The sequence below is a fragment of the Patiria miniata genome, unplaced genomic scaffold, assembly GCF_015706575.1.
Source record: "Patiria miniata isolate m_02_andy unplaced genomic scaffold, ASM1570657v1 HiC_scaffold_5, whole genome shotgun sequence".
In the NCBI taxonomy this organism is placed as follows: Eukaryota; Metazoa; Echinodermata; class Asteroidea; order Valvatida; family Asterinidae; genus Patiria; species Patiria miniata.
The window spans coordinates 37934490-37958329 of record NW_024037072.1 but is presented as its reverse complement, the minus strand read 5'-3'; the positions used below and the strand labels follow the sequence as shown (position 1 = coordinate 37958329).

General features: G+C 40.1%; 1 protein-coding gene across 3 annotated transcripts in view; it reads right to left on the bottom strand.

Moving 5' to 3' along the window:
* LOC119740896 (eIF-2-alpha kinase GCN2-like) overlaps nt 1–23840 on the bottom strand; it is a 64913-nt gene that overhangs the window by 24732 nt on the left and 16341 nt on the right. For all 3 annotated transcript variants that reach the window (XM_038216368.1, XM_038216370.1, XM_038216369.1), the window contains exons 18-26: nt 23323–23404; nt 21243–21449; nt 20198–20366; nt 18390–18478; nt 16848–16949; nt 15767–16054; nt 14776–14970; nt 13495–13544; nt 343–511 (exon numbers count right to left, since the gene is read on the bottom strand). In XM_038216368.1, the coding sequence (XP_038072296.1) occupies nt 343–511; nt 13495–13544; nt 14776–14970; nt 15767–16054; nt 16848–16949; nt 18390–18478; nt 20198–20366; nt 21243–21449; nt 23323–23404 (1351 nt within the window). The remainder of the gene's footprint in view (nt 1–342; nt 512–13494; nt 13545–14775; nt 14971–15766; nt 16055–16847; nt 16950–18389; nt 18479–20197; nt 20367–21242; nt 21450–23322; nt 23405–23840) is intronic.

Sequence of the window (23840 nt, the reverse complement as noted above, 5' to 3'; positions counted from 1 at the left end):
CAGCAATCAAATTGGAAGTTTTGATGCGTCTTGCTTAAGATAGACTTCGTGAAATCGGTCTTAGGATGCGTCTTAAGTCCTAAGATGAGTCGCAAGATAAGACAAGTTTCACGAAATCGGCCCCAAGCCAGCCAGCCACACTCCCGAGGCCATCCTTCTCAATTTGGTGCTCAATTTATTATTCTCCTGCACCCTGCGGCTACGATTTGCCCAATGTTTCAAAGCAATTTAATACTTTTTCCAACAAAATTAAAAAGCAGTCTGTGGGCAGTACATGTACATGAGCTATTAAGAACAGCATTGTGCACGGACAAAAGTGTGGTCAGTAAAGCGTTATCTCACCTGCAATGCAGGGAATTCATTGATGATTTCAGACACGATGTGAAGAATCTCCGCGTCGGGAATCAAGCCCACGGAACTAGAGGTGACAATGTCAAAGGCACACTCTGTCAACTCTCTGGGATGACAGCCATAGATCTGCCTCTCTCGGTACACACGCTCGATGCAATACCTAGGAAAACAAGGAGAGAATTGTTTTTACTCTTTAGTTCCTGTACAAGCTTTTATATAGATTCATCAAATACATGGGCGTCGCCAGGATTTTTTCTAGAGGGGGGCACACAAAATTTTTGCCAAAAAATGCTTGTATTTCTCAACACATTTTCGATTTATCAGTTTTAGGGGGGGGGGGCAGGGACATTTTGCCTCCCCCCCCCCCCCCCCCCACTCATTAAATTTACACCACTTTGTCTTCGCGCCTTTTTTTCTTTCTTTTTTCTTTTTTCTTTTTTTTCTTCCTTTTTTTTTTTTTTTTTTGCTTTTCCGGGGGGGGGGGGGGGCAAGTGCCCCCCCTTGCCCCCCCCCTCACGACGCCCATGGATCAAATAGTATTCATAAATACCTAAAACAGTCACATGGCCAGTTTTAAATGGTTGATAAAGACCGGCTGGCTTGTCTTAAACATTTTTCCAATGTCACATGAAATTTGGACTCCTACGAAATCCAGTGCCTTTTTATACCGTTTTATTAGTTGATCTTCAATGTTCACAATGCTCAAGTAGCCAAGCGCAATACTACATGTACCAGTGAGTCAGTATTTCATAGTCCTAAATTCACACTACACCGGCACAGCTGCATTCTGCGCCACGTCACGCAGTACGCGTGGCGCGCGTGCCAATCACCATATACATGTAAGGACTTCTTAACGACATGGATACACCATAATATAGCCAGAGGGATGTTTAAAAAAAACATGAAGTAACAGTGTTGAACAAAATAGGTGGAAATTTATAATTTTTGCATTGTTTTGACTTTTGGATAGAAAAGTTTTGATTTTTTGACCAAAAAGGTATTTTATGAATGGGAATAATATGTGTTTGGCCGGTATTAAATACTATGTTTGAGACCGGTTGAAGTTCTCAGCACCCAGACTCCAACCGGTCTTAAAACAGAGTGTTTAAAACTGGCCAAGCACACCATTATTCTCTTATTAAATTACAATGTTATACATGGGCTACTGGTTATTATAGACAACAATTTATGTGTGTGTGAACAAAAGGCGGCACTATGCAACCTAACATTATTATTAGGGCAGTTGTAAGGAATTATAAGTCTCACTGCCAAAACCTCAAAAATCCAAATGCCACATGAAACATGTATCCTTTTGAAGTCTATTATATGTATTTTATTGAAATATAGTTCATTGGTATCAGTGATCAACAGTTCAGCTGTTACTTTTAACTGAAAACTTTAAAAGTAAAAAAAAAATAATAATCTGTCTGAGTACCTCCGACACATGAAATTTCAATCCGATTTCTACCCAGTACAGCAAAAAAGTTTGATAAATCAATTTCTTGTTTAAATCATTGTAGTAACTAACTGATAAATTTTATTAGAATTAAAATCCACTTTATGATGACAAATTTTATTATGCACACTGTTGAATTGCACAACATGTACGTCCGAAATTGTGGAACTGCCATTATCATCATAGTATAATACAAGAAAACAATGTAAAAGATACTCAATTTATATGTAATGTTTACTGTTCATTAGAGTGTATGAGGCAAGATGGCATTCAATGTGTTTTTTTTTCATTGATGGGCCCTCATTTCTAATTTTTACCATTATCATGAGGCGACATGTTTTGCAAAAACCCTTTTCATTTGTTGTACACATTCTGGAGAAATTATTCTGGAGCAATTGTGACACCTTTAATTCCTTGAATGATAATGTGAAATTCCGTGAAAAAAAAATGTGAAATAGTATTTAATTGGTGTTTTTTTTATAAACAGAAGAGTAAGTGTTCTATGATCGATAATTCTACACCCCAGAACACCATATCCCCACTCCCACAAACAAAGTTCCCTACTTGCTATTTTTAAAGACCATTAGCCAGTTTTCTTGCTGTAAGCTGCACATCCATATAATATTCCAGAGATACTTTCCGCAGAAGTCAATATTCGTTTAGGCTCTTCTGATCATGCAGCCCTTTTGTTAAAAGGTATTGCCATGGTTTCGGCCTGAATTCAGAACCAAAAAAAAAGAGAAACAATCCTATTTTGCTGGCCAACAGAATCAGAAAACTTGTTTCTCAGTCTAAGCACCACAATTAAGTCCTTGAAGGCTCGAAGGTAAAGCGACAAACAGAAATAAAATGTATGTTTTGTACTTGCATTCAACAAATTGTTTTCAAATTAAAGATCGATGATGAGATGATTATATTTGTAAACAAAAATATTAATCCTTGTTAACAAATTTTCAAACATTTGGACAGAACCCAAAGTTAAAATGTGGGACCTTGTATATATTCACTTGATCTGATCTCCAGTTCCATTTTACAAAGAATCAATGATGTCTGGTCTGTAGAAATAAGCATTAAAAACATTCCATATAGACCCCGCTATGCAAACATACATTCTGTGAACAGAAAATAAAAATAAGGACGGCGACATTTGTATGATCAAAATAAATACTTCCTATTTAATTGATTTAAATTAATTTAATTAATACAAGGAAATAAAATTGGTAAGTGGAAATAATATAATAAATGACTTGAATTTCAGAACACCCGTACTGAAATTCGTATGCTTGTGGAGACATTTCTTTGTTCTCGTGTAGTCAAGTTTTGGAGTTTGAAAGTGTAGTTTCAAAATGCTCTTATTTTAACCAGAATTAATTTCCTTGGCTGAAATTCGGACTTAATGTCCCTTTCTAAAACTCTTCCATTTGCGAAAGATCAACCCACCTTGGAAATTCCTAGTTTTTGAGTAAAATCCATATATCTATTTCGCAAAAACCTTGTGGAGACGTATTCATCTATAGAAATTGCCCTGTGGAGACGTATACAATCTTTTGTTCCCTATTGTGTGCATGTCTCCAGAGGGCACGGTGTATCAAATCATATTGTGACAAGGATTGATTGGCTGTGACTGTTTAAGTAACTTGATACAGCTATGCTTTGACTGTAGGTGACTGATAAGCCAGCTGTGACTACTTCTTGCCTGCTTTTGTCTGTTGATTGAATTTGACTAGTCACAGTGCTTGCTTAAAATATGATCTGACTGTTGGTGACTAGCCTGTGTAAAAGGCATGGCAGGGGAGGTGGATGGATATTTTTACTGTCTGGGACTGCCTGTGACTGGTTGAAACAGCTTTGAGTTGTACTTTTTTCAATGACCAGGGACCATTTAAGTTATTGCTTCATGTTTTGAATATGCCACCAGGCCAATATCAGTGTTCCGCGGCTCCATGCAACTGCACACATATACAAGTGGCAGCCCCTGTAAAAGTGTTGGCCAAGTCCTTAAATGTTTTAACAGAGTACAAACAATTTGCTTAAAGGGAATATATATAAATATATGTATGTATTAACAAAATTTGAATTTTACTGTAATTTTCAGAAACGGATGGATTTGGGGGGTAAGTATTTAATATGAAATATTGTTACACCGACTTGTTTGAAGTTTTATGTGTTCGTAGATGCTGGTAAAACCAAGAAAAATAATCAAGTGGCTGAATTCAGGTCCCCTGACCCCATGTAAGACGAAACACAGCAATTTATAGATGTCGGGGAATTGTAAGGTCAGGGAACCAGTGTACCGGTAGCTGGCTGGTACCCGTTCATTCGGTGGGTAATCGATTGCAAACAAAATGCAGACTAACTAAATATGGTTAATTGGGGGCACTACCAGTATTTGAAAAAAGCCAGTGTTTTCCAACGCTTGTCAGTCAGACCTATGGCCAGACCCAACACCAAAAAAACCCCCAAAAACTTGTTTTCATCAGGATACATATGTAAGAAACAACATTTTTTTCTGTATTGTATCCTTTGCTTCACAACCCCCCCCCCCCAACTCCATTACCACTGGAGCCAATTTGATATGTATCTGATACATTCACAAGTCTGATACATTCATTTGTTGTGCACATTCTGGAGGAATTGTGACATCTTTAAATCCTTGAATGATAATGTGAAATTCTGTAATATAATAGTATTTAATTTTTTTTTTTTTTATAAACAGAAGAGTAAGTGTTCTATGATCGATAATTCTAAACCCCAGAACACCATATCCCCACTCCCACAAACAAAATTCCCTACTTGCTATCTTTAAAGACCATTAGCCAGTTTTCTTGCTGTCAAGTCAAGAAATCCATATCAATTGTCAGCAATGGTTGACAAATTGCAGGCAATTTGACGGTTGATTATTGAATCATTCATACGAGGAACAAATAACAACAAAAGCTGAAGTCTGCTTTTGTGTGTGTCAGTACTGTGAAAAACATCTCATCCCACAGACCAATATCAATGCTCCACAGGACCAATGGCCAATCACAGCGCTGCACGATTCAGTTTCCATAGTTTCAAATGTCTGACGTGTTGTGAAGGATCTTGGACATGTGTCATGGGAAGATACATACATCGGCATGCATTAATTAAACCCATATTGCTGTTTAATTGCAATCATACGCAATGTAAATATCTGCAATACATTACACGTGCAGACGCTGGACAAAACCAGTGGTTGCACACACAAACCGATATTCTTCATTTTTCACAGGCAGGGCCATTAAGTGTCATAATGATGATTTTACAAGATGATTTTTATCCAAAGGATTAATTTATTCTGGTATCTGAGAAGCAACGGGTTTTCACAGTTTTTGACATAATTTTTATACTTAGTCCTTTATTCTGGTTCTACTTTGGGAATGGGTTTTGCATTAATTTCGCATGTGCTTTTTTACGCTCTAAAATTTTTAGTGCTTTAAACTGTGTGCAATTGTAATGTTTTGATGTGATTGTGTATTTATTTCCTGAATATTGTAGCGTATTTTGAATTTTTTATATTTTTAATGAGAGACGACAACATGTAATTTCCAGTTTTGGATTTTAATAAAGTTTATGTATCTATCTATCTATCTAAACCAAATAAATACTGAGCTTGGGAATTGTCAAATTCTGTAAAAAAAACTAACCAAATAAAAAACACCTGCGATTTTAACTGACTGATAAATGAACAAGTTACTGATAAAACAACAAGTGATGTGCATTAATGCTGCCTGCCTGGTCTGCCAGGAAGGGTGGATTCGTACTTTACAGGGTGGATAACATACTTTCATATAATATTTCAGAAATCCTTTTCACAGAAATCAATATTCCAATGTTCCTGAAGGCTCTTTTGATCATGCAGCCCTTTTGTTAAAAGGTATTGCCATGGCTTCGGCCTGAATTAAGAACCCCCAAAAAAGAAAAACAATCCTATTGTGCTGTCCAACAGAAACAGAAAACTTGTTTCTCAGCCTAAGCACCACAATTAATTATTTGAAGGCTTGAAGGTGAAGCCACAAACAGAAATAAAATGTGTGTTTCGTACTTGTATTAAGCATTCAACAAATTGTTTTCAAATTAAAGATGCGATAATTAGGTGTTTATAAATTTTAAAAAATACTAATCCTTGTTAAAAAACTCTCAAACATTTTAACACAACCCAAAGTTAAAATTTGCTCTCCAGTTTTATTTTACAAAGAATCAATGATGAGTGGTCTGTAGAAATAAGTATTAAAAATATTCTTTAACACTCCCATACGAATATACATTCTGTGCCAAGCTGTTCCCAATATGCTTGCACTACATTCCTAGCAACTGGATCAGCCAGCCCTAACACTTACAAAATCAAGAAATTGAAAAATACTAAAAAAATATTTCTGTTTCTAGTTGCTTTTTCGTTTTCATCAAGAAACAAAATTTTCTTCTCTGTATCCTTTGCTTCGGCGCAACCCCCCCCCCCCTCCAAACTGCACTACCACTGGAGCCAATTTTGATAATTAGCCGATCAATAATAGTCCTGGCGACAGTTGCCAAAATTGCAGGCAAGTCTTTAAGGGTTGGTTATTGAATCATTATGTGAGGAGCAATTAAATTATTGACCAAAGCTGAAGTCTGCTTTCTCATCCCATAAAACCAATATCGATGCTCCATAAAAATCAACGGCCAATCACAGCGCTGCACGATTCAGTTTCAACGGTTGCACATTTCTGATGGGTTGCGAGAGATCTTGGGCATGGGCCATATCTGCCATTTAACTGCACTCATACATCTGCACTAAATGAGATGCTGGGCAAAACCAGATAAATACTGAGCTTGCGACGTATCAAATTCTATCAAAACAACCTGCAATTTTAACTGACTGAAAATTGAACAAGTTACTAATGAAACAGCACGTGATGTATTCAATTAGCCTGATTGTTCTCTGCGGCAGTCTGTTCCTTCTGATAGGCAGCAAACTTGGCATCGATGCTGCCTGCCCGGTCTGCCAAGAAGGGTGGATCCATTACGGACGCTCCTGCTACATCAAATTCACCGAGAGACGGTACACTTGGCTTGAGGCATACCAAACATGCGAGAGTCTCGGTTCGCAAATGCTGACTCTAAGCTCACCAGGAGAGACAGACTTCGCAAACACACTGATCCGGAACACCTTCCCAAATTACAAGGGAGTGTACCGGAGAGTGTGGCTGGGCTGTAAGAAAATAAACAACACGACAGTGTGCCATGGGCAGGCTTCAGGAAATCTTGAGTTGCGTGATACGAGCCTCATCTCTTGCATTGCCTTGGCACCTTTTGACAGCAAAACCACGATCAAGCGGTCTTGTGACAGGGAATACTTTGCTGTATGCGAGAAAGTCTGCAGCATGGTGGTCAGTCGTTGCACTGCCGTGACCACACCCTACTGTCTGATTGGCCACGCCTACTCAGTCACCCCAGTCACGCACCCGATACAATGCTACATGGCCTGCTACAAAGATCCCAAATGCCGCTCATTCAACCTGTCAGGGGCGATGTGCCAACTCAACGACGTCACGATGTCACAGGTCCGTAACGACAACCGATCTCTTTCAATTGCGGAAGAGAGTTGTATGTACTATGAAATATGGGAGTAATTGAACAAACTGTACCAAATGCAAACTTATTCAGTGGACTACTGCGTGACAAGACTGATTTGAAGTAACTTTGAAGATCATGATGGTGAGAGTTTTAAGCAAACACTTTTTGCAATTCTGTTCATTTGAACTGAGCAAATTAAGCAGCTGTGCTCATCTCATCAAACAGGAACCGAATACCCAATAAAAAAAAAACATGGGTACCCAACGCCAAACATGCCCAAATTCAAATCTTGGAAGTTGCTGTTGAGATTGTTTACAAAGGTCTGCACGATAATACAACCGCAGCGCATCAATACAGCAAGATACAAGTGTGTACAGTGAGCCTTATAGCTTTACGGTGAAGAGTACAGCTTTCGTGAACGTCTTAATGTGAAATATGTTTTATTTTCCCAATGCAGTCTGGTTTTATTTTGAAAATTCCCCACAAATGACTTCAAAATCTTTCTTTTTCATTGTCTGAGAAGTAACTAGTAATTTGTAAAAGTGGTTACGGGTACCTGATCCCATAATCTGGAACTGGTTCCTGACACTAAAGGTCGGGTACTCAGGTACCTGGTTCCGATGCACAGCCCTTATCAAACATAAAAAAATACCTCCCGTGCCTCTTGTAGTGGTTCATAATATAATGCAAATTTCATTTGTACAGATACATGTGTGCTCAACCTTTGTTGGGCAAAATGTCACAATTTACACTCGCCATCAAAACAAGTAGGCCTGTTTTCCAAAATAAGAAACTAGAATATTAAACACTATCAGATTTGATATAAAACTAGAACTAAACCATACATTTCTTTGTACATTGTAATTTATATGTACACATAAATCATGATTTAGTCACTCCCTGACATGTGAATGATGTCAGCCTGAGGCCTAAGACAACAAATAATTCATATAATTTTTTAATTTCGCCATTTATCCTTTTTGCTCCAATTGGCCCTTTCATTTCAAATGTGCACGCTGTATCTGCTTAGACTATAAATTGCACTAAATCTAGAACCCGTTTATTGTAGGTACATGTAGTTAAAGGGAAAATACAACATTTGCAAACATCAAAAAATAAAACTACCAAATCATTTTGAAATACCTTGCTGGACTGTTTGTGAATGACAGTGTGAAGCATCCTGTAAATTCATGGCACCTGGTTTACTGTCATTTTCAAGAAAAGTGGTATTTTTGTATCAATTTCCAACGCTGATCGGCCGATCAGCGTTGGAAAAAAACTGGCTTTTTTCAAATACTGGCCCCAGTTCACCATCGCACTTGTTTGCAATCGATTACACACCTATGAACGGGTACAAGCCAGCTAGACTGGTTCCCTGACCTTACAATTCCCCAATATATGTAAACTGCTCTGTTTGTTCTTAAATGGAGTCAGGGAACCAGACTACAGGAAAATGATTGTTTTTCTTGGTTTTTATAGCATTTTCGAACCCAAAACCTCAAAAAAATCAGTGTAACTATATTTGCTATATATTTCCAACCCCCCAATTCCATCCATTTCTGAAAATTACAGCAAAAGCAAATGATGTATATTCCCTTTAAAGCTTCACAATGTTGTACCGTATTTAACCTACATGTACTGTGATTGAATTTTAAAGTGTTTCTTGAGGTTGTTACATTTAGAAATAATTCTGCCTAAAATGATAAACAGTAGAAAGCCTGCTAACAGAGCCTCCATCTATTTCATGGAGACCGTAACCATAAGCACAGCAAAAGGCATTCTTACTTCAGAGGAAAAATGTGCTTAACTTAGTGACGTAACAATAGAAATCTCCATGCACGCGCGACCGTTGGCACACACATGCCGTGAAAGAGTGCTTAAGATTAGCAAATTTGTCTGCTATGCTTAGCACAACTTTTCTGCTAACTGTTAAGCAGCGCCCTGTAATTGGGCCCTGGGCCCAAATTCACAGCGCTACTAAGCGCACAATTTTCTGCTAACAGAGCCTCCATCTATTTCATGGAGACCGTAACCATAAGCACAGCAAAAGGCATGCTTACTTCAGAGGAAAAATTCGCTTATTAAACTTAGTGACGTAACAATAGAAATCTCCATGCACGCGCGACCGTTGGCACATCCACGTCGTGAAATAGTGCTTAAAGTTAGCAAATTTGTCTGCTATGCTAAGCACAACTTTTCTGCTTACTGTTAAGCAGTGCCGTGAAATTTTGGCCCTGTACATTTCATCCTGTATTAAGTAACTAATGTCAAGCTGTAAATGATTGCTTTAAAAGCAACTTTCAAATTTGTGTTGATATCCTTGACTACTGACATGTTTTGATATTTATTTACCCTTAAGTTTTATAGTTCTAAGCATCCCTTTCAGTCAAGCGCAGTTATTTATCAGATGTTTACAACACAGAAATGTTGTCTTCTAATAAGGGAATAAATGTGTGCTCCGGAGGTTTTTATCACTCTGTTTAAGACCACTTAGAGTCTGGGTAATTATCAGCACCCAGACTCTAAGTGGTCTTAAACAGAGTGATCTTAAACAGAGTGATAAATACCAACGGAGCACAAATTTATTCCCATTCATAAATACATTTTCGGTAAAAAAAAATCATATACATGTAATTTGTTCAAAACATCCCGATTTTGTTCAACAAATTCACTTTATGCTTTTTGAAACATCCCTCTTGCAAAATAATGGAGTGTTCAGCTGGCGAGTAAGGTGTAAACAACCCTTTTATGGAGATTGACGCGCGCATATCATGTTCTGCGCGATGTCGCGCGGAACGCACCTGGCGCGTTGCATTTTGAATTTAGAACTATAAAATTCTGACTCCCTAGTAGTGTTGCGCATGCCTACATGAGGATTGTGAACGTTCAACCAATGAAACGATAAGAGGCACTGGATTTTTAGGAATCCACATTTTATTGTGACACTGGAAAAGTGTTTAAGACCAGCTAGCCATGTCTTTATCATCCGTTTAAGACCGGCCACGTGACGGGCTCTCGACCAATAGGAATGCGTAAATTAGGTATTTATGAATGACATTTTACATCTGGATTTTGCCCTTCACTTAAGTAAAGTGAGCTAAATTTAAGAATTTGGAAATGATGTCTCTGAAATGAAGATTTGGATTCTAAAAATCTGTGTAAATACTTCATCTTTAATAATAATAATAATAGTGAACATTTACATAGCGCCAAAATCCGTCTCAAAAAGACGCTCAAGGCGCTTTACAAGTTTAGAAATAAACTAATACTATAGCATTATATTAAAAAAAGTAACTGTAACGTTAAAATGTGTGAAAAAGTCAATACAAGGAATTAAAATGTCAAAGATAAAAATAGTAAAATAGAAAAACTTAATATTTAGAGGGCCAATGACATGAATTTTACTTGGGAACATAGCTTTCTACTATCTTTTCTTAAATGTATAAAAACTATTTGACATCCCTTTTAGAATAATCTTATTGAAAAGTGCACTTCTTTAAGCATTTAAAATTGTCCACGTGTTTCCTGACAAATGAGGGCGCTGTTGCTACGATGTCATTTCAGGAAGACACTGGTTCAGTGGGTTTTCGGTTTAAATTATGAACCCAAAATTTGTACATTGAAAACACTTGTGAGAAAGCTTTGCTCATAAGCATTCTGTCATGTACACTAAAGAACAACTAATCACCAAAGAAAAGAAAATTTACGACAGCAAAATATCAAAAATTTGGGCAAATTTTGGAGCTGAAATAGCTGTAACATTGAGGTTTCTGCCTGAAATGACATCACACTTTTGCTCATGGATATGCAAATTTGCATCAGCATAAAAACCAAAAAGGTACCAAAATGCCCCTAAAAACGGCAAAATGAAAAACAAAGTAAGGTTAAATGGGACACAATGGTGCATTAACAAGGACTGCATTAAAAAATTACATTGCATGGGCCCTTTTAGGTCATTTGTAGCGAATATAAATATGTGGTGAATATTTATTAATATATGCCATGCAACTTTTTTTCTGGAGAATGTATAAATTTGATTGTTTAAGTGGGTAGTTTCAAACTTACTACAAATACAGTTAAGTAATAGGCCTAACACTTTACATTTAGCTTCATTGTACTTCTTTGTTTTCAGGGTTTTGCTATAAACAACAGATGAATTTCAGTAAAAAGATATCTGGTTAAACGTTTGAAAGGGAATATACAGCATTTGCTTTTGCTGTAATTTTCAAGTGGATGAATTTGGGGGGTTAGAATTTTATAGCAAATAATTATTGCTACCTTGACTTGTTGAGGTTTTGTGTTCGTAGATGCTTGAAAAACCAAGAAAAAAATCCAGTTCTTGTAGTCTAGTTCAAACAAAGCAATTTATAGACGTCGGGAATTCGAAGGTCAGGGAACATGTCTAGCTGGCTTGTACCCGTTCATAGGTGTGTAATCGACTGCAAACAAAATGCGGACTACCTAAAAGTGGTAAATTGGAGGCACCAGTTTTTCCAACGCTGGTCGGCCGACCATAGCGTTGGGAATCGATACAAAAATACCACTTTTCTTGAAAATAACAGCACACTAGGTGCCATGGTTTTACAGGATGTTTTAGACTGTCATTCACTAATAATCCAGTAAAGTGTTTGATAATAATTTAGTAGTTTTGTTTTTAGATGTTTGCAGTTGTTGTTTATTCCCTTTAATCTGATAATGGTCACAGCATCCTTTTGTTCACACCAGGCACAGGATCTGAATCTTTTCATACTATTTCAAAACAATTTTTGAAAATTTTCAGGGAAATTTTGGAAAAACTTATGGAAAAAACTTTACAAGGAGAGTAACCTCTGAAGAAAATAAAACAGCTATTTATATATTTTTTTTGGGGGGGGGGGGGGACAGGGGGAAATAGCCCCAGTCCTCATTAAAGCCAAGCCCAGTTAGTAAATAGTTGGCGTGACAATTCAGATGTCACATGAATTATTTCTAGTTTGTGAAAGTTGTTGATATTTTCTTTATGAGGTCTGCATGGTGTTCAAATATTACTTTTAAGTTTTCCCCCTTCTAAATTCTGGTTTAACAAATGACAGGCCCAACTTGTCTCACACGTTTCGTTTTTAATTCTGTCATTCAAACTTCGCCACACACAAAAGCAGCAGTGTGAAGACACAAAGAAAAATAACAATACTGCAAGTAAAACTTGTGCGATCCCCCTGGCATCCTGGCAGTTTGTATACATGTACAGGCAGTTAGTAAGGACAATTTTCAGTGTACCTCACCAAAAAGGAATGTGTCATAACTAGGAACAGGGATTGGCAAAGAAATGGGTGGGCAGCTGTGCTAGTCCACAACTGTGAAGCTACAAAGGGGGCCGTTAACAATAACTTTCACAACACTAGAGAAACACAGTGACATAACTCATCCATAGACCAAGGCCTGTGGGAGCTTCTGTAGCCGCGGTGTCTCTAGGAACCAGTGAGGTGGCCTAGTGTATTTATAATGACTTCAACATACACTGCCTGTCAATTTTCACTAATCACTTTCCCAGATACCATGAGCAATACCACATATCAACCAAAAACACACCCACACAAACGTGTGTTCACCGTCGATCGTGGACGTTCTATTGTCCCTCTTTTGTTTGTACCCTAACTTTTTAGGAAGACTCCCATAGGTTTTGTACACGACCCCAATCGCGGACGTATGCTGGGAATTGTGGACGATATTGTTCTCTTTTGTTCTCTGGTATTTTTCGTCCACGATTTGAAAAGATGAACACGTACACGCACACACGTGTGTGTAAACACCGGCAATCGTGGACGCCCTATTGTCCCTAATCCTCATTCCTTTGTTTGTACTCTAACTTTTTTGCAACAGCTCTCATTGGTTTTGTACACGATTTTCAATCGTGGTCGTTCGGTCAATCGTGGACCCTTTGTTTGTGCACTAACCCTTTTGTCCCTAGTCCATGGCTGCCGGTGTTTACACACGCACACGGAGTTTACACACGCACACGGACACACAGAAGGAATATGCGATCGCAATATCCCCCTGTCTAGCTTGAAAGCTGGAAAGCCAGGGGGATTAAAAACAGGAAAAAAAAAAAAATTTAAAAAAAATTGTCTTACCTCTTCAAATTGGTAACATTATTTCTGGCAACAAATCTGGCAAATGGAATCTGGGGAACAAACAATACATGAAATCAGATAAACATAAATCCATTCTAGCATGTAATATTTTAAAAACAAAATTGTGACAATTACTTGTGCTTGTACATGTAATTACAACTAGCAGTCTATGGTGTTATGAATTCATCAGGGAATAAGTACAATGTAATACAATGTAGCACATTTGGCAATGGGTTCATTTTCTGTGCAAGTTCTCTTTTGATGTAACGCTCCATGTCAAGCATGCCAAAAAGGTAAAATGCATTCCCCTTTTTAAAACATATACAAAAACATCACTTATTATCGTAAACATTTAGGTGAAGACAACGGGGAAACAATTAAACAGGGGTGAAATTGGAAGGAAATGAAAAATCTACGAAATACTCGGTGGAGGGTTTGAGGGTGCTGAGGGCCCAGAGCAACGTAAAGGCAATGAAAATACCAACTTTTTTTGTTCTATATAAACCTTTATAGGTACAAAGACCTTTATGGAAAAAATCTCAGAAATTCAAGATTTTTTTTTTTAAGCCTGGAATCGGGAAAATCCTGATAAATTTAAGCCCTGATTAAATCAAATCTTGGGGTTTTACAAAACATTTGCACAAGAAAGTGTTGACCTCAAAAAAGACCACCGTTAAACTTCATTCTCTTGAATATAGACCAATCGGAGAACACGATCAATTCTATCACAGACCCCCCTTCAATCCAAACTCTAATTCTATTTTCTTATCTCCTGTTACACAAGAAGAAATAATTGAAATTGTAGGTAATTTGCCTAACAAAACAAGTGCAGGCTTTGATCTAATTAGCAATACATTGATTAAATTAGTGATACGGGCAATCTCCTGGCCTCTGACTTTCATTATCAACTATTCCATTTTAACAGGTGTTGTGCCTGAGAAAATGAAGATCGCCAGAATCGCCCCAATTTTTAAAAGCGGCAATCACACCATTGCTAGTACTTATCAACCAACTTCAGTTCTTACTTCATTTTCTAAGATTATCGAACGTGTTATTTATAAACGCACCATAGAATTCTTTGACAAACACTGTATAATATCGGATAATCAATATGGATTTCACCAATAATGGTGAAAGTATTGTGCTAGCTATTGTTCAGATAATTTGTCATGGGACAGTTGCTTTGTACAATAGCATGCACAATGGTTTCTCCATTGGAGGGGGCCTCATAAGTGTACAGTGATCAGGAGCCCGGATCTAAAATCAACATTACAGACTCACCCTCAAGTCATAGGCTAAGGACACCAGACCGCCGCTGTGGGTCATGAGATTGACGCACATCTCGGATCTCTCCAGCTGTTTGTTTCTTGGAAGGAGTAGAGGAGTGTTGACTCTCAGTGCACTGTGCTTCTGGAAGATTCTACATAGTGTCTCGTACACGGCTTGCTGGACCACGGAAGACTTGAAAGAAAAACCCTGTCGGGTGGTCAAAGAGTTTTAAGGACCCACGTAATGGAATTTTTTTTTAACGCAATCCTTGAAATGTACCTGTGTGTCCCATTTAACTTTATTTGTGACCATCATATTGCCATTTTAAGGGCGTTTTGGTGCCTTTGGGGTTTTTATGCTAATGCAAATTTCCATATTCATGAGCAAAACTGTGATGTCATTCAAGGCAGGAACTTCAGTTTCACATCTACATCAGCATTAAGTCAGGGCTGTCGCCAAGGGGGGGGGGGGCCTGGTGGGGCCGGGCCCCCCTTGGCGAGCAATTGGCCCCCAACGGCAAAAGCCATACATGTGTATTTTTGTATTTTTAGGGTAGTGGGCCCCCCAAGTTGGTACTATGGCCCCCCTTGACGCTCAGGGCTGGCGACGGGCCTGCATAAAGTCACTAGACTTCTAGGGGTTTGCTGTGGTTATTTTTTCTGCATTTAGTGGTTCACTGTTGTTTAAGAATGACAGTAAGACAATGAGAACATTTTATGAACAAACGTTTTCAATAAGCAGAATTTTGGGTTTACAGTTTGAAGAAGTGTGTTCCTAAACTGACATCACAGCCACAGCGCCCTCAAGTGTCAGAAAAAGTACGAAACAATTTAAATGTTTGGCGCCTGACGCTCACGAATATACCACCTACTCGTGTGTACTTTGCGCTATACATGCGAACCAGTACGCGCACACGTGTGTCCCGCCCCCTGGGTTCTCAAAAGTGGTCAAAAAGCGCCCTCTCTTGTTCGTGGGCAGAGCCCATAGACTATTAGCCTCTTACTTTATGCATATCCATGTCGTAAGTGAAGTCGGCCGGGGCCGGCACGGTCTGATGGAAGAGTTCCTGTATGATGTGCCTGTAGGCCTTGGACTGACTGTTGGAGATGGTGTGTCTGAGCATCTCCTGGAGTCTAGCGTCTTCCATCTGAGGGGGAGGCAGGTGCTTGGATTGGAGGAGCTCCTGGGCCGTGGGACGCGCCTCGGGGTCGTGATTCAGGAGCCAGCGTAGGATGAACGCCTCGTTCTCGTGCTTGAATTCGTCAAAGGTGTCCGGGAAATGGATGTTTTCCTAAAGCCGAACACGGAAAAAAGAAAGTAAAATAGCTCAGTGGCAATTATTTTTATATTAACTCTCAGCACAGAAAACATTTGCTTAGCAGCTGCAGGTTACCAGTTAAATTGTCATGTAAAGTATATTGCTTGATGCCTGGTTCTCGTCTCGTTTTTGCTAAGATTGTAAAGGTGACCTCAGGTCGGCCTGCGATTTGTTTGCACCACGACGGAACTGTCGGCATCAAGCAGAAAAATAATGTTCAGGCCACAAAACTGAGAAATCGTGTGAGCCTCGTGGAACAAGCGGCATCTTGACGCAAAATAATCACAACCGTGCTCATGTCACCCACAACGCAACGATCCACGACGATTTCACGGCATAGACAGTCATGTGACTTATTTAACAATAAGGGAACAAATATGTGCTCGGCTGGATCGGCCAAGCAGATTATCAGCACCCATTCCCATAATACGGTCTTGTAACGTACTTGTATTCCCATTCATAAATACGTTTGAGTCAAAGTGTCGAAACAAGTCAAAAATTATAAGTTACCATGTTTTTTTAAACACCCCTCTAGCTATGATCTAGTACGCCGCTCGCGAGAAGTAGTAAACAATCTCCTTATTTGGAGATTGGCAAGCGCGTGACGTGTACTGCGTGATTTGGCACAGAATGAGGAGCGCCGGTGGTGTGCTGAATGGCTACATGCTGAAAAAGGATGATCTTGATGCGCGCACGACGTCGTAAATTCAAACACAGGTCGACAACGACTGATTCGGGAACATGTCGTAGTAGTTGAAATTTTTACCTCTCTTACTCTCCCCAGCATTTGAACTCGCTCCATGCCAGTAGCTAACGGTGGATTGCACATCTCAAAGAAGATTATACCCAGGCTGTACAGGTCAACTTTCTGAAAACAATAAACAAAAAGAAAGTAACTTAGGAAGCAAATCCTCTGAAATACTGTTTGACTACTTTAAAAAAAATGAGTTGAGTATATACAGGAGCACTGTTAACCAGTTCGCGCCGGAGGCCGTGTATACTCGCAAAAGTCATGCAGTATTCGGAACGGATGACAGATAAACACGCAGGGAGCGAGGTCAGAAATATCTGTCAGCGACCCACTTGCAGCGAGGCCGGAAATATGAGTGTGCTGCCCGAGGGTGATGGCTTCAACCCGCCTGGCTTGAGGTCGAGTGAAAAGTAATCCCGCGCCTCGTTCCGTTCTTGTCAAAATATTCCCGGCATGAACTGGTTAAGAGAAAGTGCCCACATTGGCTCCAAAACACGTTTACCATGGCAACAAAATACCATGTTATGCGCTGTTTACCTTGATGATAATAGTTGGAAAGATTGTAGTACATGAATGTTCACACAAAGTTTACCTTGGGAATTTGCTTCTTCTCTTTTATAATTACCACATAAGGATTTTCGGGACCCTTACAAAAGGTTGGTCCTTAAATTATTTTTTTTTGCTGTTCAACGCATTGTACGCAGCCTGTTGACAATTTGGATCAAAACTTGATGCTTGAATATGTATGGACAAGGTAAAAAACTGCGGCCGCCTCAGATCTTAATAAAAACAAACATGGTTTTTCCAATGTTTCTACCATAAATGTAAGATATTACATGTGTGTGGGTTTCCTGTGACCTTTAATATCAGCAAACTATCTAAAACATGATTTTTTTTTGGCAAAATCTGGACGAATGTGAACTTTTAGAAATTATTTAAGTAAAAAAAACTTATTCTCTTCTGTATGTTCTTCTCCTATAGTGTCATATTGGTAACTGGTGCTTACTAAGCTATCACAATTAACTACATATCTGGTTGTAATGACCTGGGCCCAATTTCATAGCGCTGCTTAACAGCCGACTTTGTGCTTACCGAGCCTCCATCTATTTCATAAGGACCGTTAAGCAGTAAGCACAGCAAAAGCACGCTCAACCCCAGAAAAAAACTTTGCTAAAATAAGTGACGTAACAATAGAAATCTCCATGCGCGCACAACCGTTAGCATGAAATAGTGCTTCAGCAGCAGCATGATAAGCACAACTTTTCTGCTTACTGTTAAGCAGTGCTATGAAATTGGGCCGAGAGCCCAATTTCACGGCGCTGCTAAGCACAAAAATTTGCTTAGCACAAAAAAAGGCTGGCTTATAAAAGCAGGTTACCAGCTTGAAAACTCCACGTGAAGTATATTGCTCGTGATTAGCATTCAGCTGTTGTTTGCTTAGCATTGAAATTCACATGGGGTTTTGGCCAGTAACCTGCTTTTATAAGCCCGACTTTTTTTGTGCTTAGCAGCGCCGTGAAATTGGGCCCAGCTGGTCTAAAGACATTAACTAGATACCTGGTTGTAATGACTGCTTTTGGCTTGGCATAACTCCGGGCTGACATAGAGGGCGGTGCCCACCTTGCCCGTCAAGTGACTCCCGGTCCCTGCAATGCAAAGGTAGTTTCAAAAAATAATTCAGATGGCAATCAGCCTATGACTTTAAAAACTGTGCATAAGCAGGGTTCAACCTTAACCTTTTTTTTTCACTGGCCTGCCGGGCTACTGAAACAGACTCTTAACGAGCCCACAGACATTTTCACTAGCCAACATGTTTTTCTTTTATGGAGTGTCTCATGAACAACAATGTTCATACATGCCAAACATGTATCCTGAGGCAATCTTGTCAGTGTTTTTAATGAATAGATCTATTAATTTAACCCTAAACACAGTTAATACAATTAGACACAAATAGGTACAGGTTTGCTTTCTGAATTTAATGATATATTTCTTCCTGTCCTTTCATCTTTGCCGTATCCTAATAATTGTTGATTCACCAACTAGTTTGACTAGCCCGCCGCTGTTTTGACTAGCATTTGGCTAGCGGGCTACTCACTATAGTCGAACCCTGTGCATAAGCACCCCCTCAATAGTGACAGATAGTTGAACGCTATATCTGGCTTGCACCTGGCACCCATGCGAAGGCGTTATGTGGTTGTAGAAATTCCATCCAACGAAATCGGTTGTAAAATGAATGTGCCATTAGTTTCCTGCACAGACGCAGCCTCGACTCCACGGGCTGCGTGCGTGCGTTCCTTCACTAACCCCTGGCCGTGTAGAATACCAAGATGACACTGATTGACTATTCAGAGCATAGTGCACACGTATTTTACAAGCTGCACACCTTATATGTGCTCACGTTATCTCCTGCACGCCACGTCATGTCAACAATTGTTTAAAGACTGTGCGATGCCTCTACGATATGGAAATTCTGGGAGCCGCAATTTGTTTGCCAAAAATACCTGTATCTTGTGTTGTAAAAGGGACGACAGAAGTATGCACATTATCAATTCTAGTAACGCGACTTAGGGACCGTGACCATTCAGCCCTGGTATGAAAAGGGCCCCCTGGTACCTCGTCCAGAGCCAGTCCGGTCTTCAGCCCAGTCTCATCCGGTACATGGTCCTGTCTGACCAGAAGTTTTGAAGTCAGTCAGGCGCATCAATTTATTGCCCTTCAGAGAACGTCCAGAGCAGAACAATAGCAGAATTACCGGATTAAAGATAAAATCCTTCCAAACGCCTTGGTAATTTACGGTCCCATTGTGCACGAAACCGCATGGCAAGGGGTTTGAACTGTGCTGATGAAAGTGTTCTATTGTTTCGTGCTGAGAGATGAAAACCACAAGCAGGTTTCTTCTGGGATATTTTACATGTGTCAATACTTGCAAACAATAGACCCCAGGATAGAGGAGTTCCTGATTAGCAACCGGACCAGCTCCTAGGCCGGTAGCTGGGACGGTACGAAAGGACTTCTTGGGAGGGGACGAGCTTACCGGGGGGCCCTTTTCATACCGGGGCTGAATGGTCACGGTCCCTTACTAATCTCATCTTTGAAAGGATTGATTCTAAAAATTTGATTCTTCAATATTGAAAGCACCGCGTCGTGCATTAAAACACATCGAAATAGTGGGAGATTTAAATAACAAAACAACAAAAGATTGTGCAAAGCACGGTTGGGAACCAACATGGCGAGGCAAATTTGTACCCCTAAAAACAAGGTTGGCACAGATGTGGATTTCAATGGATTCCAGAATGTGCATAGCAAAAATTTCACAGAAGTTAGGGTAAATGTATCTCAAAATTGATTAATCTTCGTTCCCTTACCAGCACTTCCCTCTAATAACTGCGCCTCATGTAGATCCCCCTGTGGTATATCTGGCAACGCCGCCGTTCCCATGTTCCCGGCAGTAGCCAGGCCGAAATCACCGATCTTGACCAGGTCATTAGAGTCCAGAAAGATGTTGACAGGCTTCAGGTCTCTGTGAATCATACCCTGACAGACAGACGATAAAAGGAAATGGAATCTGAATGTTAGGAAGCAATTTTCATTAAGTCAATTCAAGTTAATCATTCAGAGAAGACTATGAGGCCCCAACAGTGGACGACCCAATTTTCCCATTTCTACCAGCAGCATTTCAGATCTTTTCACACCACTCGTCTTTCGGTCCATAACCAAAATTGCACTAGCACAAAATATGAGATTTTGGTAAGCACCAGTAATGGTGGATACGTACGCTTTATAAATACCCATTAATGTTAAGACAGCTTTTCACTGATGGACCCTTGTCTTCGACAGCCTTGGAAATAGTAAAATAAAATAACCCTCTCAAAATCACCCAAAGTTGAGTCTTTCCTGTGACATACACTGATTTACTGCTGAATTCAGACTTCCTGGGAATGAGAAAATTCTTCGTTAATTTTTAAAATCTCTATACCCTTATGTGGGTTCCGTGCTCAAGTACCCCCTCAACGTTAAGGAAGCGAGAGTTAGGAGAGACCACTGGGAGAAACATTCGAACATATGGCTTTGTGCACATTTGGTCATGCACACTTTGCGCTATATGCACACGAAGCAGTCCGCGCATGCGGAGTGTCCCGTCCACGGAGCTCTTGAGAGTGGTAAATAAGCACCCTCTCTTGTTTGCACACGGAGCCCAAATACATGAATTTCAACTGTCGTCAACCTATTTGTGAATGTATCTGCAAAAAAAGCTTTCTCTAGACCCTTCCTTACAAACACAGACCCTGATGAATAACTACACTTAATCTTCCCCTGGAATGAATATGAGACAATCTTTCGTAGTTTCGACAACCATCGCCAGAATCTTTGGTCTTCATACAGAAACCTTTAAGGCTGCCTGCAACCTACCTGTGAGTGTATATGAGCCAATCCTTCCACGATCTCCCTCAGGTATCTCCAGACTCTCCTCTCGTCCAGATACAGACCCTGATCAATGGCCGTCCTGAGTGTGCTCTTCTCACAGAACTCCATCTGGATGTACAGGTACTGCAGAGGTCGTGATGGCTCAACGTCTTGAGGAGGTAGATTCGCATCAGTTGGTTTCTTCCCTTCTTCCTGTGACAATTGTGAAGCGGTCAACTGAAAATTGTCAAGGGGATGGTTGCCCACGTAGACTAATTTGGTGACCTTAGTCAGATGCCATTCTGGGGGAGTGTGGTCTAGTGGTTAGGGTTTGTGACTCATGATCAGAGGGTCATTGATTCAAATACAGCCGCTGGCCTTATTGTGTGTCCTTGGGCAAGCCACTTGATCCCCACTTGCCTCTCTCCACACCCAAGTGTATAAATGGGTACCGGCATTAGCTGAACCTGCAATGGACTAGCATCGCATCCAGGGGGAATAGAAATATTCTCAGTTGTTTCATGCTACTGAAACCGGAGATAAACGCCGGCCTGATGGGCCACATTGGCTCGTGACAGACTTTACTTGACAAATCAGATGCCATTACCGATTAGGAACCACGTTTGAGCACAGGAGGTACGCATGCACTCAATGCTCCTTCGACCAATTATGTTACCAAAATGCCCGCGCATATTAATTTTAAGAACATGTTCGCGAGCATGGTTCTACCTCAAAAAATGGCTCATTTTGTTCATCGAATTAGTCTATAGAGTCTTTACATTCAGCAGCCAATTTGGGGGTATTTCTTTGGTTATTTTCATTCAGTAACAATGAATGCACAAGAGCTATACTCATGCATATCCATATGAAACAACATCACACATCTCAAAGCTGGCTGGAATGCAACAGATCTTGTAGATGAATGAATAAGGCAGTGCAATTTTGAAGCTATCACAAATACTGAATGTTTATGAGTGCAATGGTAAGAATAATTTCATGAGATGACAGATGGAATGAGGCCAAGCCGAGTGGAATGGAAAATTTCATCTGTCACCGAAAGAAATTCATTCAGCCTGTGGCTAGGGTGCGTGTGCCCTTGGACAAGGCACTTTGTCACGCATTGCTTCTCCCCACCCACGAGAAATGGGTAACATTCCATCTCTCACCAATAGAAACTATTCATTCAGCCTGCGGCTGTGGTGCTTGTGCCCTTGGGCAAGGCACTTTCTCAAGCATTGCTTCTCTCCACCCAGGAGTAAATGGGTTCCTGTGAGGGCAGAGATGGTTAGTGTGGTTGATTTAGCTGCTTTGTGCCGAAATGGCAGCATCGAGCTGTATGCTCCCCAGGGAGCCGAGATGGTATTTGGAATGTTTCATTGGCCCAATGAGCAGGGTAATAATAAGCACCTTGTATCCTTTGGCAATTTGGAAACGTTCATTAATTGATTGATACAAAGCCTGAATAAATCCTTGTCATCTGATTGGTAACTTGCAAGAATGTACAGCATCAGAGCCATCACAGCGCTGCCAATAGTGTGACCGCGCAATGATATCTATTTACAGTGGAATGGAACTTCCATTTTTGCGGTGTGGCCACGCCGTGGGATGAATAACTCAATAACAGGATAAAGGGGGTTTATTCAGGCGTTGTACACAAATCAAGCACGGCAATCAGACTTGCATTTGTGTAAGGTTGATGTGGTTGTTTATTCCTCGACTTCCATCCCTGTGACCCAGGTTCAAAGTCCATCAAGGCCGACAAGTGGATTGAGTTTTCAATCTAGGATTTTCCACCCACCACTGAACTGAAACAAATCCACTGTTCCTTGTAAGGATTCGATTCTGGAACACGGTAGTAGAGAAATTGAAGAGTCCACCGCAGTAACCAGAAAAAAAAAAATCCTTCCATTTGGCACAATTTATTTATTAAACAATTCAGTTGTTTCCAACTATTGTAGCCAAAATCCTCAAAAGACTGCAATCACCCATGACCATAAAAGAAGATATTCTTTTCTTTTCTATTACAAGAGTGAATTTGAGCCATTTGGAACAAAAATGTAACTGAAACAGTATAAAACGCCGGTACCTGTTTGGATTTACTGTCACTGATGTCAGGACTGGAGTTGTTATGCTCAAACTCGATCCCATCAGATGAGTCCGAACAAGGCCTGGTAAGGGAAGAACAGGGAATCAGATGAGAGGATGAAACCTGCAAATAGTGGGCTCTGTGGTAGGGACTCCCTGGGAAAGTAACCTTACCCCTCAACGGTTACCCTGGGAGGGACATACAAACGCATTGCCAACAGCGCCTGACGTTCACGTCAAAACGCCTCTGGTGTTTACACATTCAGAAAAAGAAGTTGTGCAAACGTTGCGGAGCTCTCAAAAATGGTCACAAAGGGCCATTAGTTTGTGAACGGAGTCCATTATGTGTGTTGATTGTTGCCATCTTGAGGTTTTGCTTACTCACAAGCCACAAAATGATAGGACTTCAAATGAGTCATTGGTGAACTAGTGGTAGATTTGTAAATTACGTTCCATCTCTGCTCAAATGCTCAACCCAACAGCCTCAGTGTTTTAGAAAGCCCTTTCCAATCCTCATAT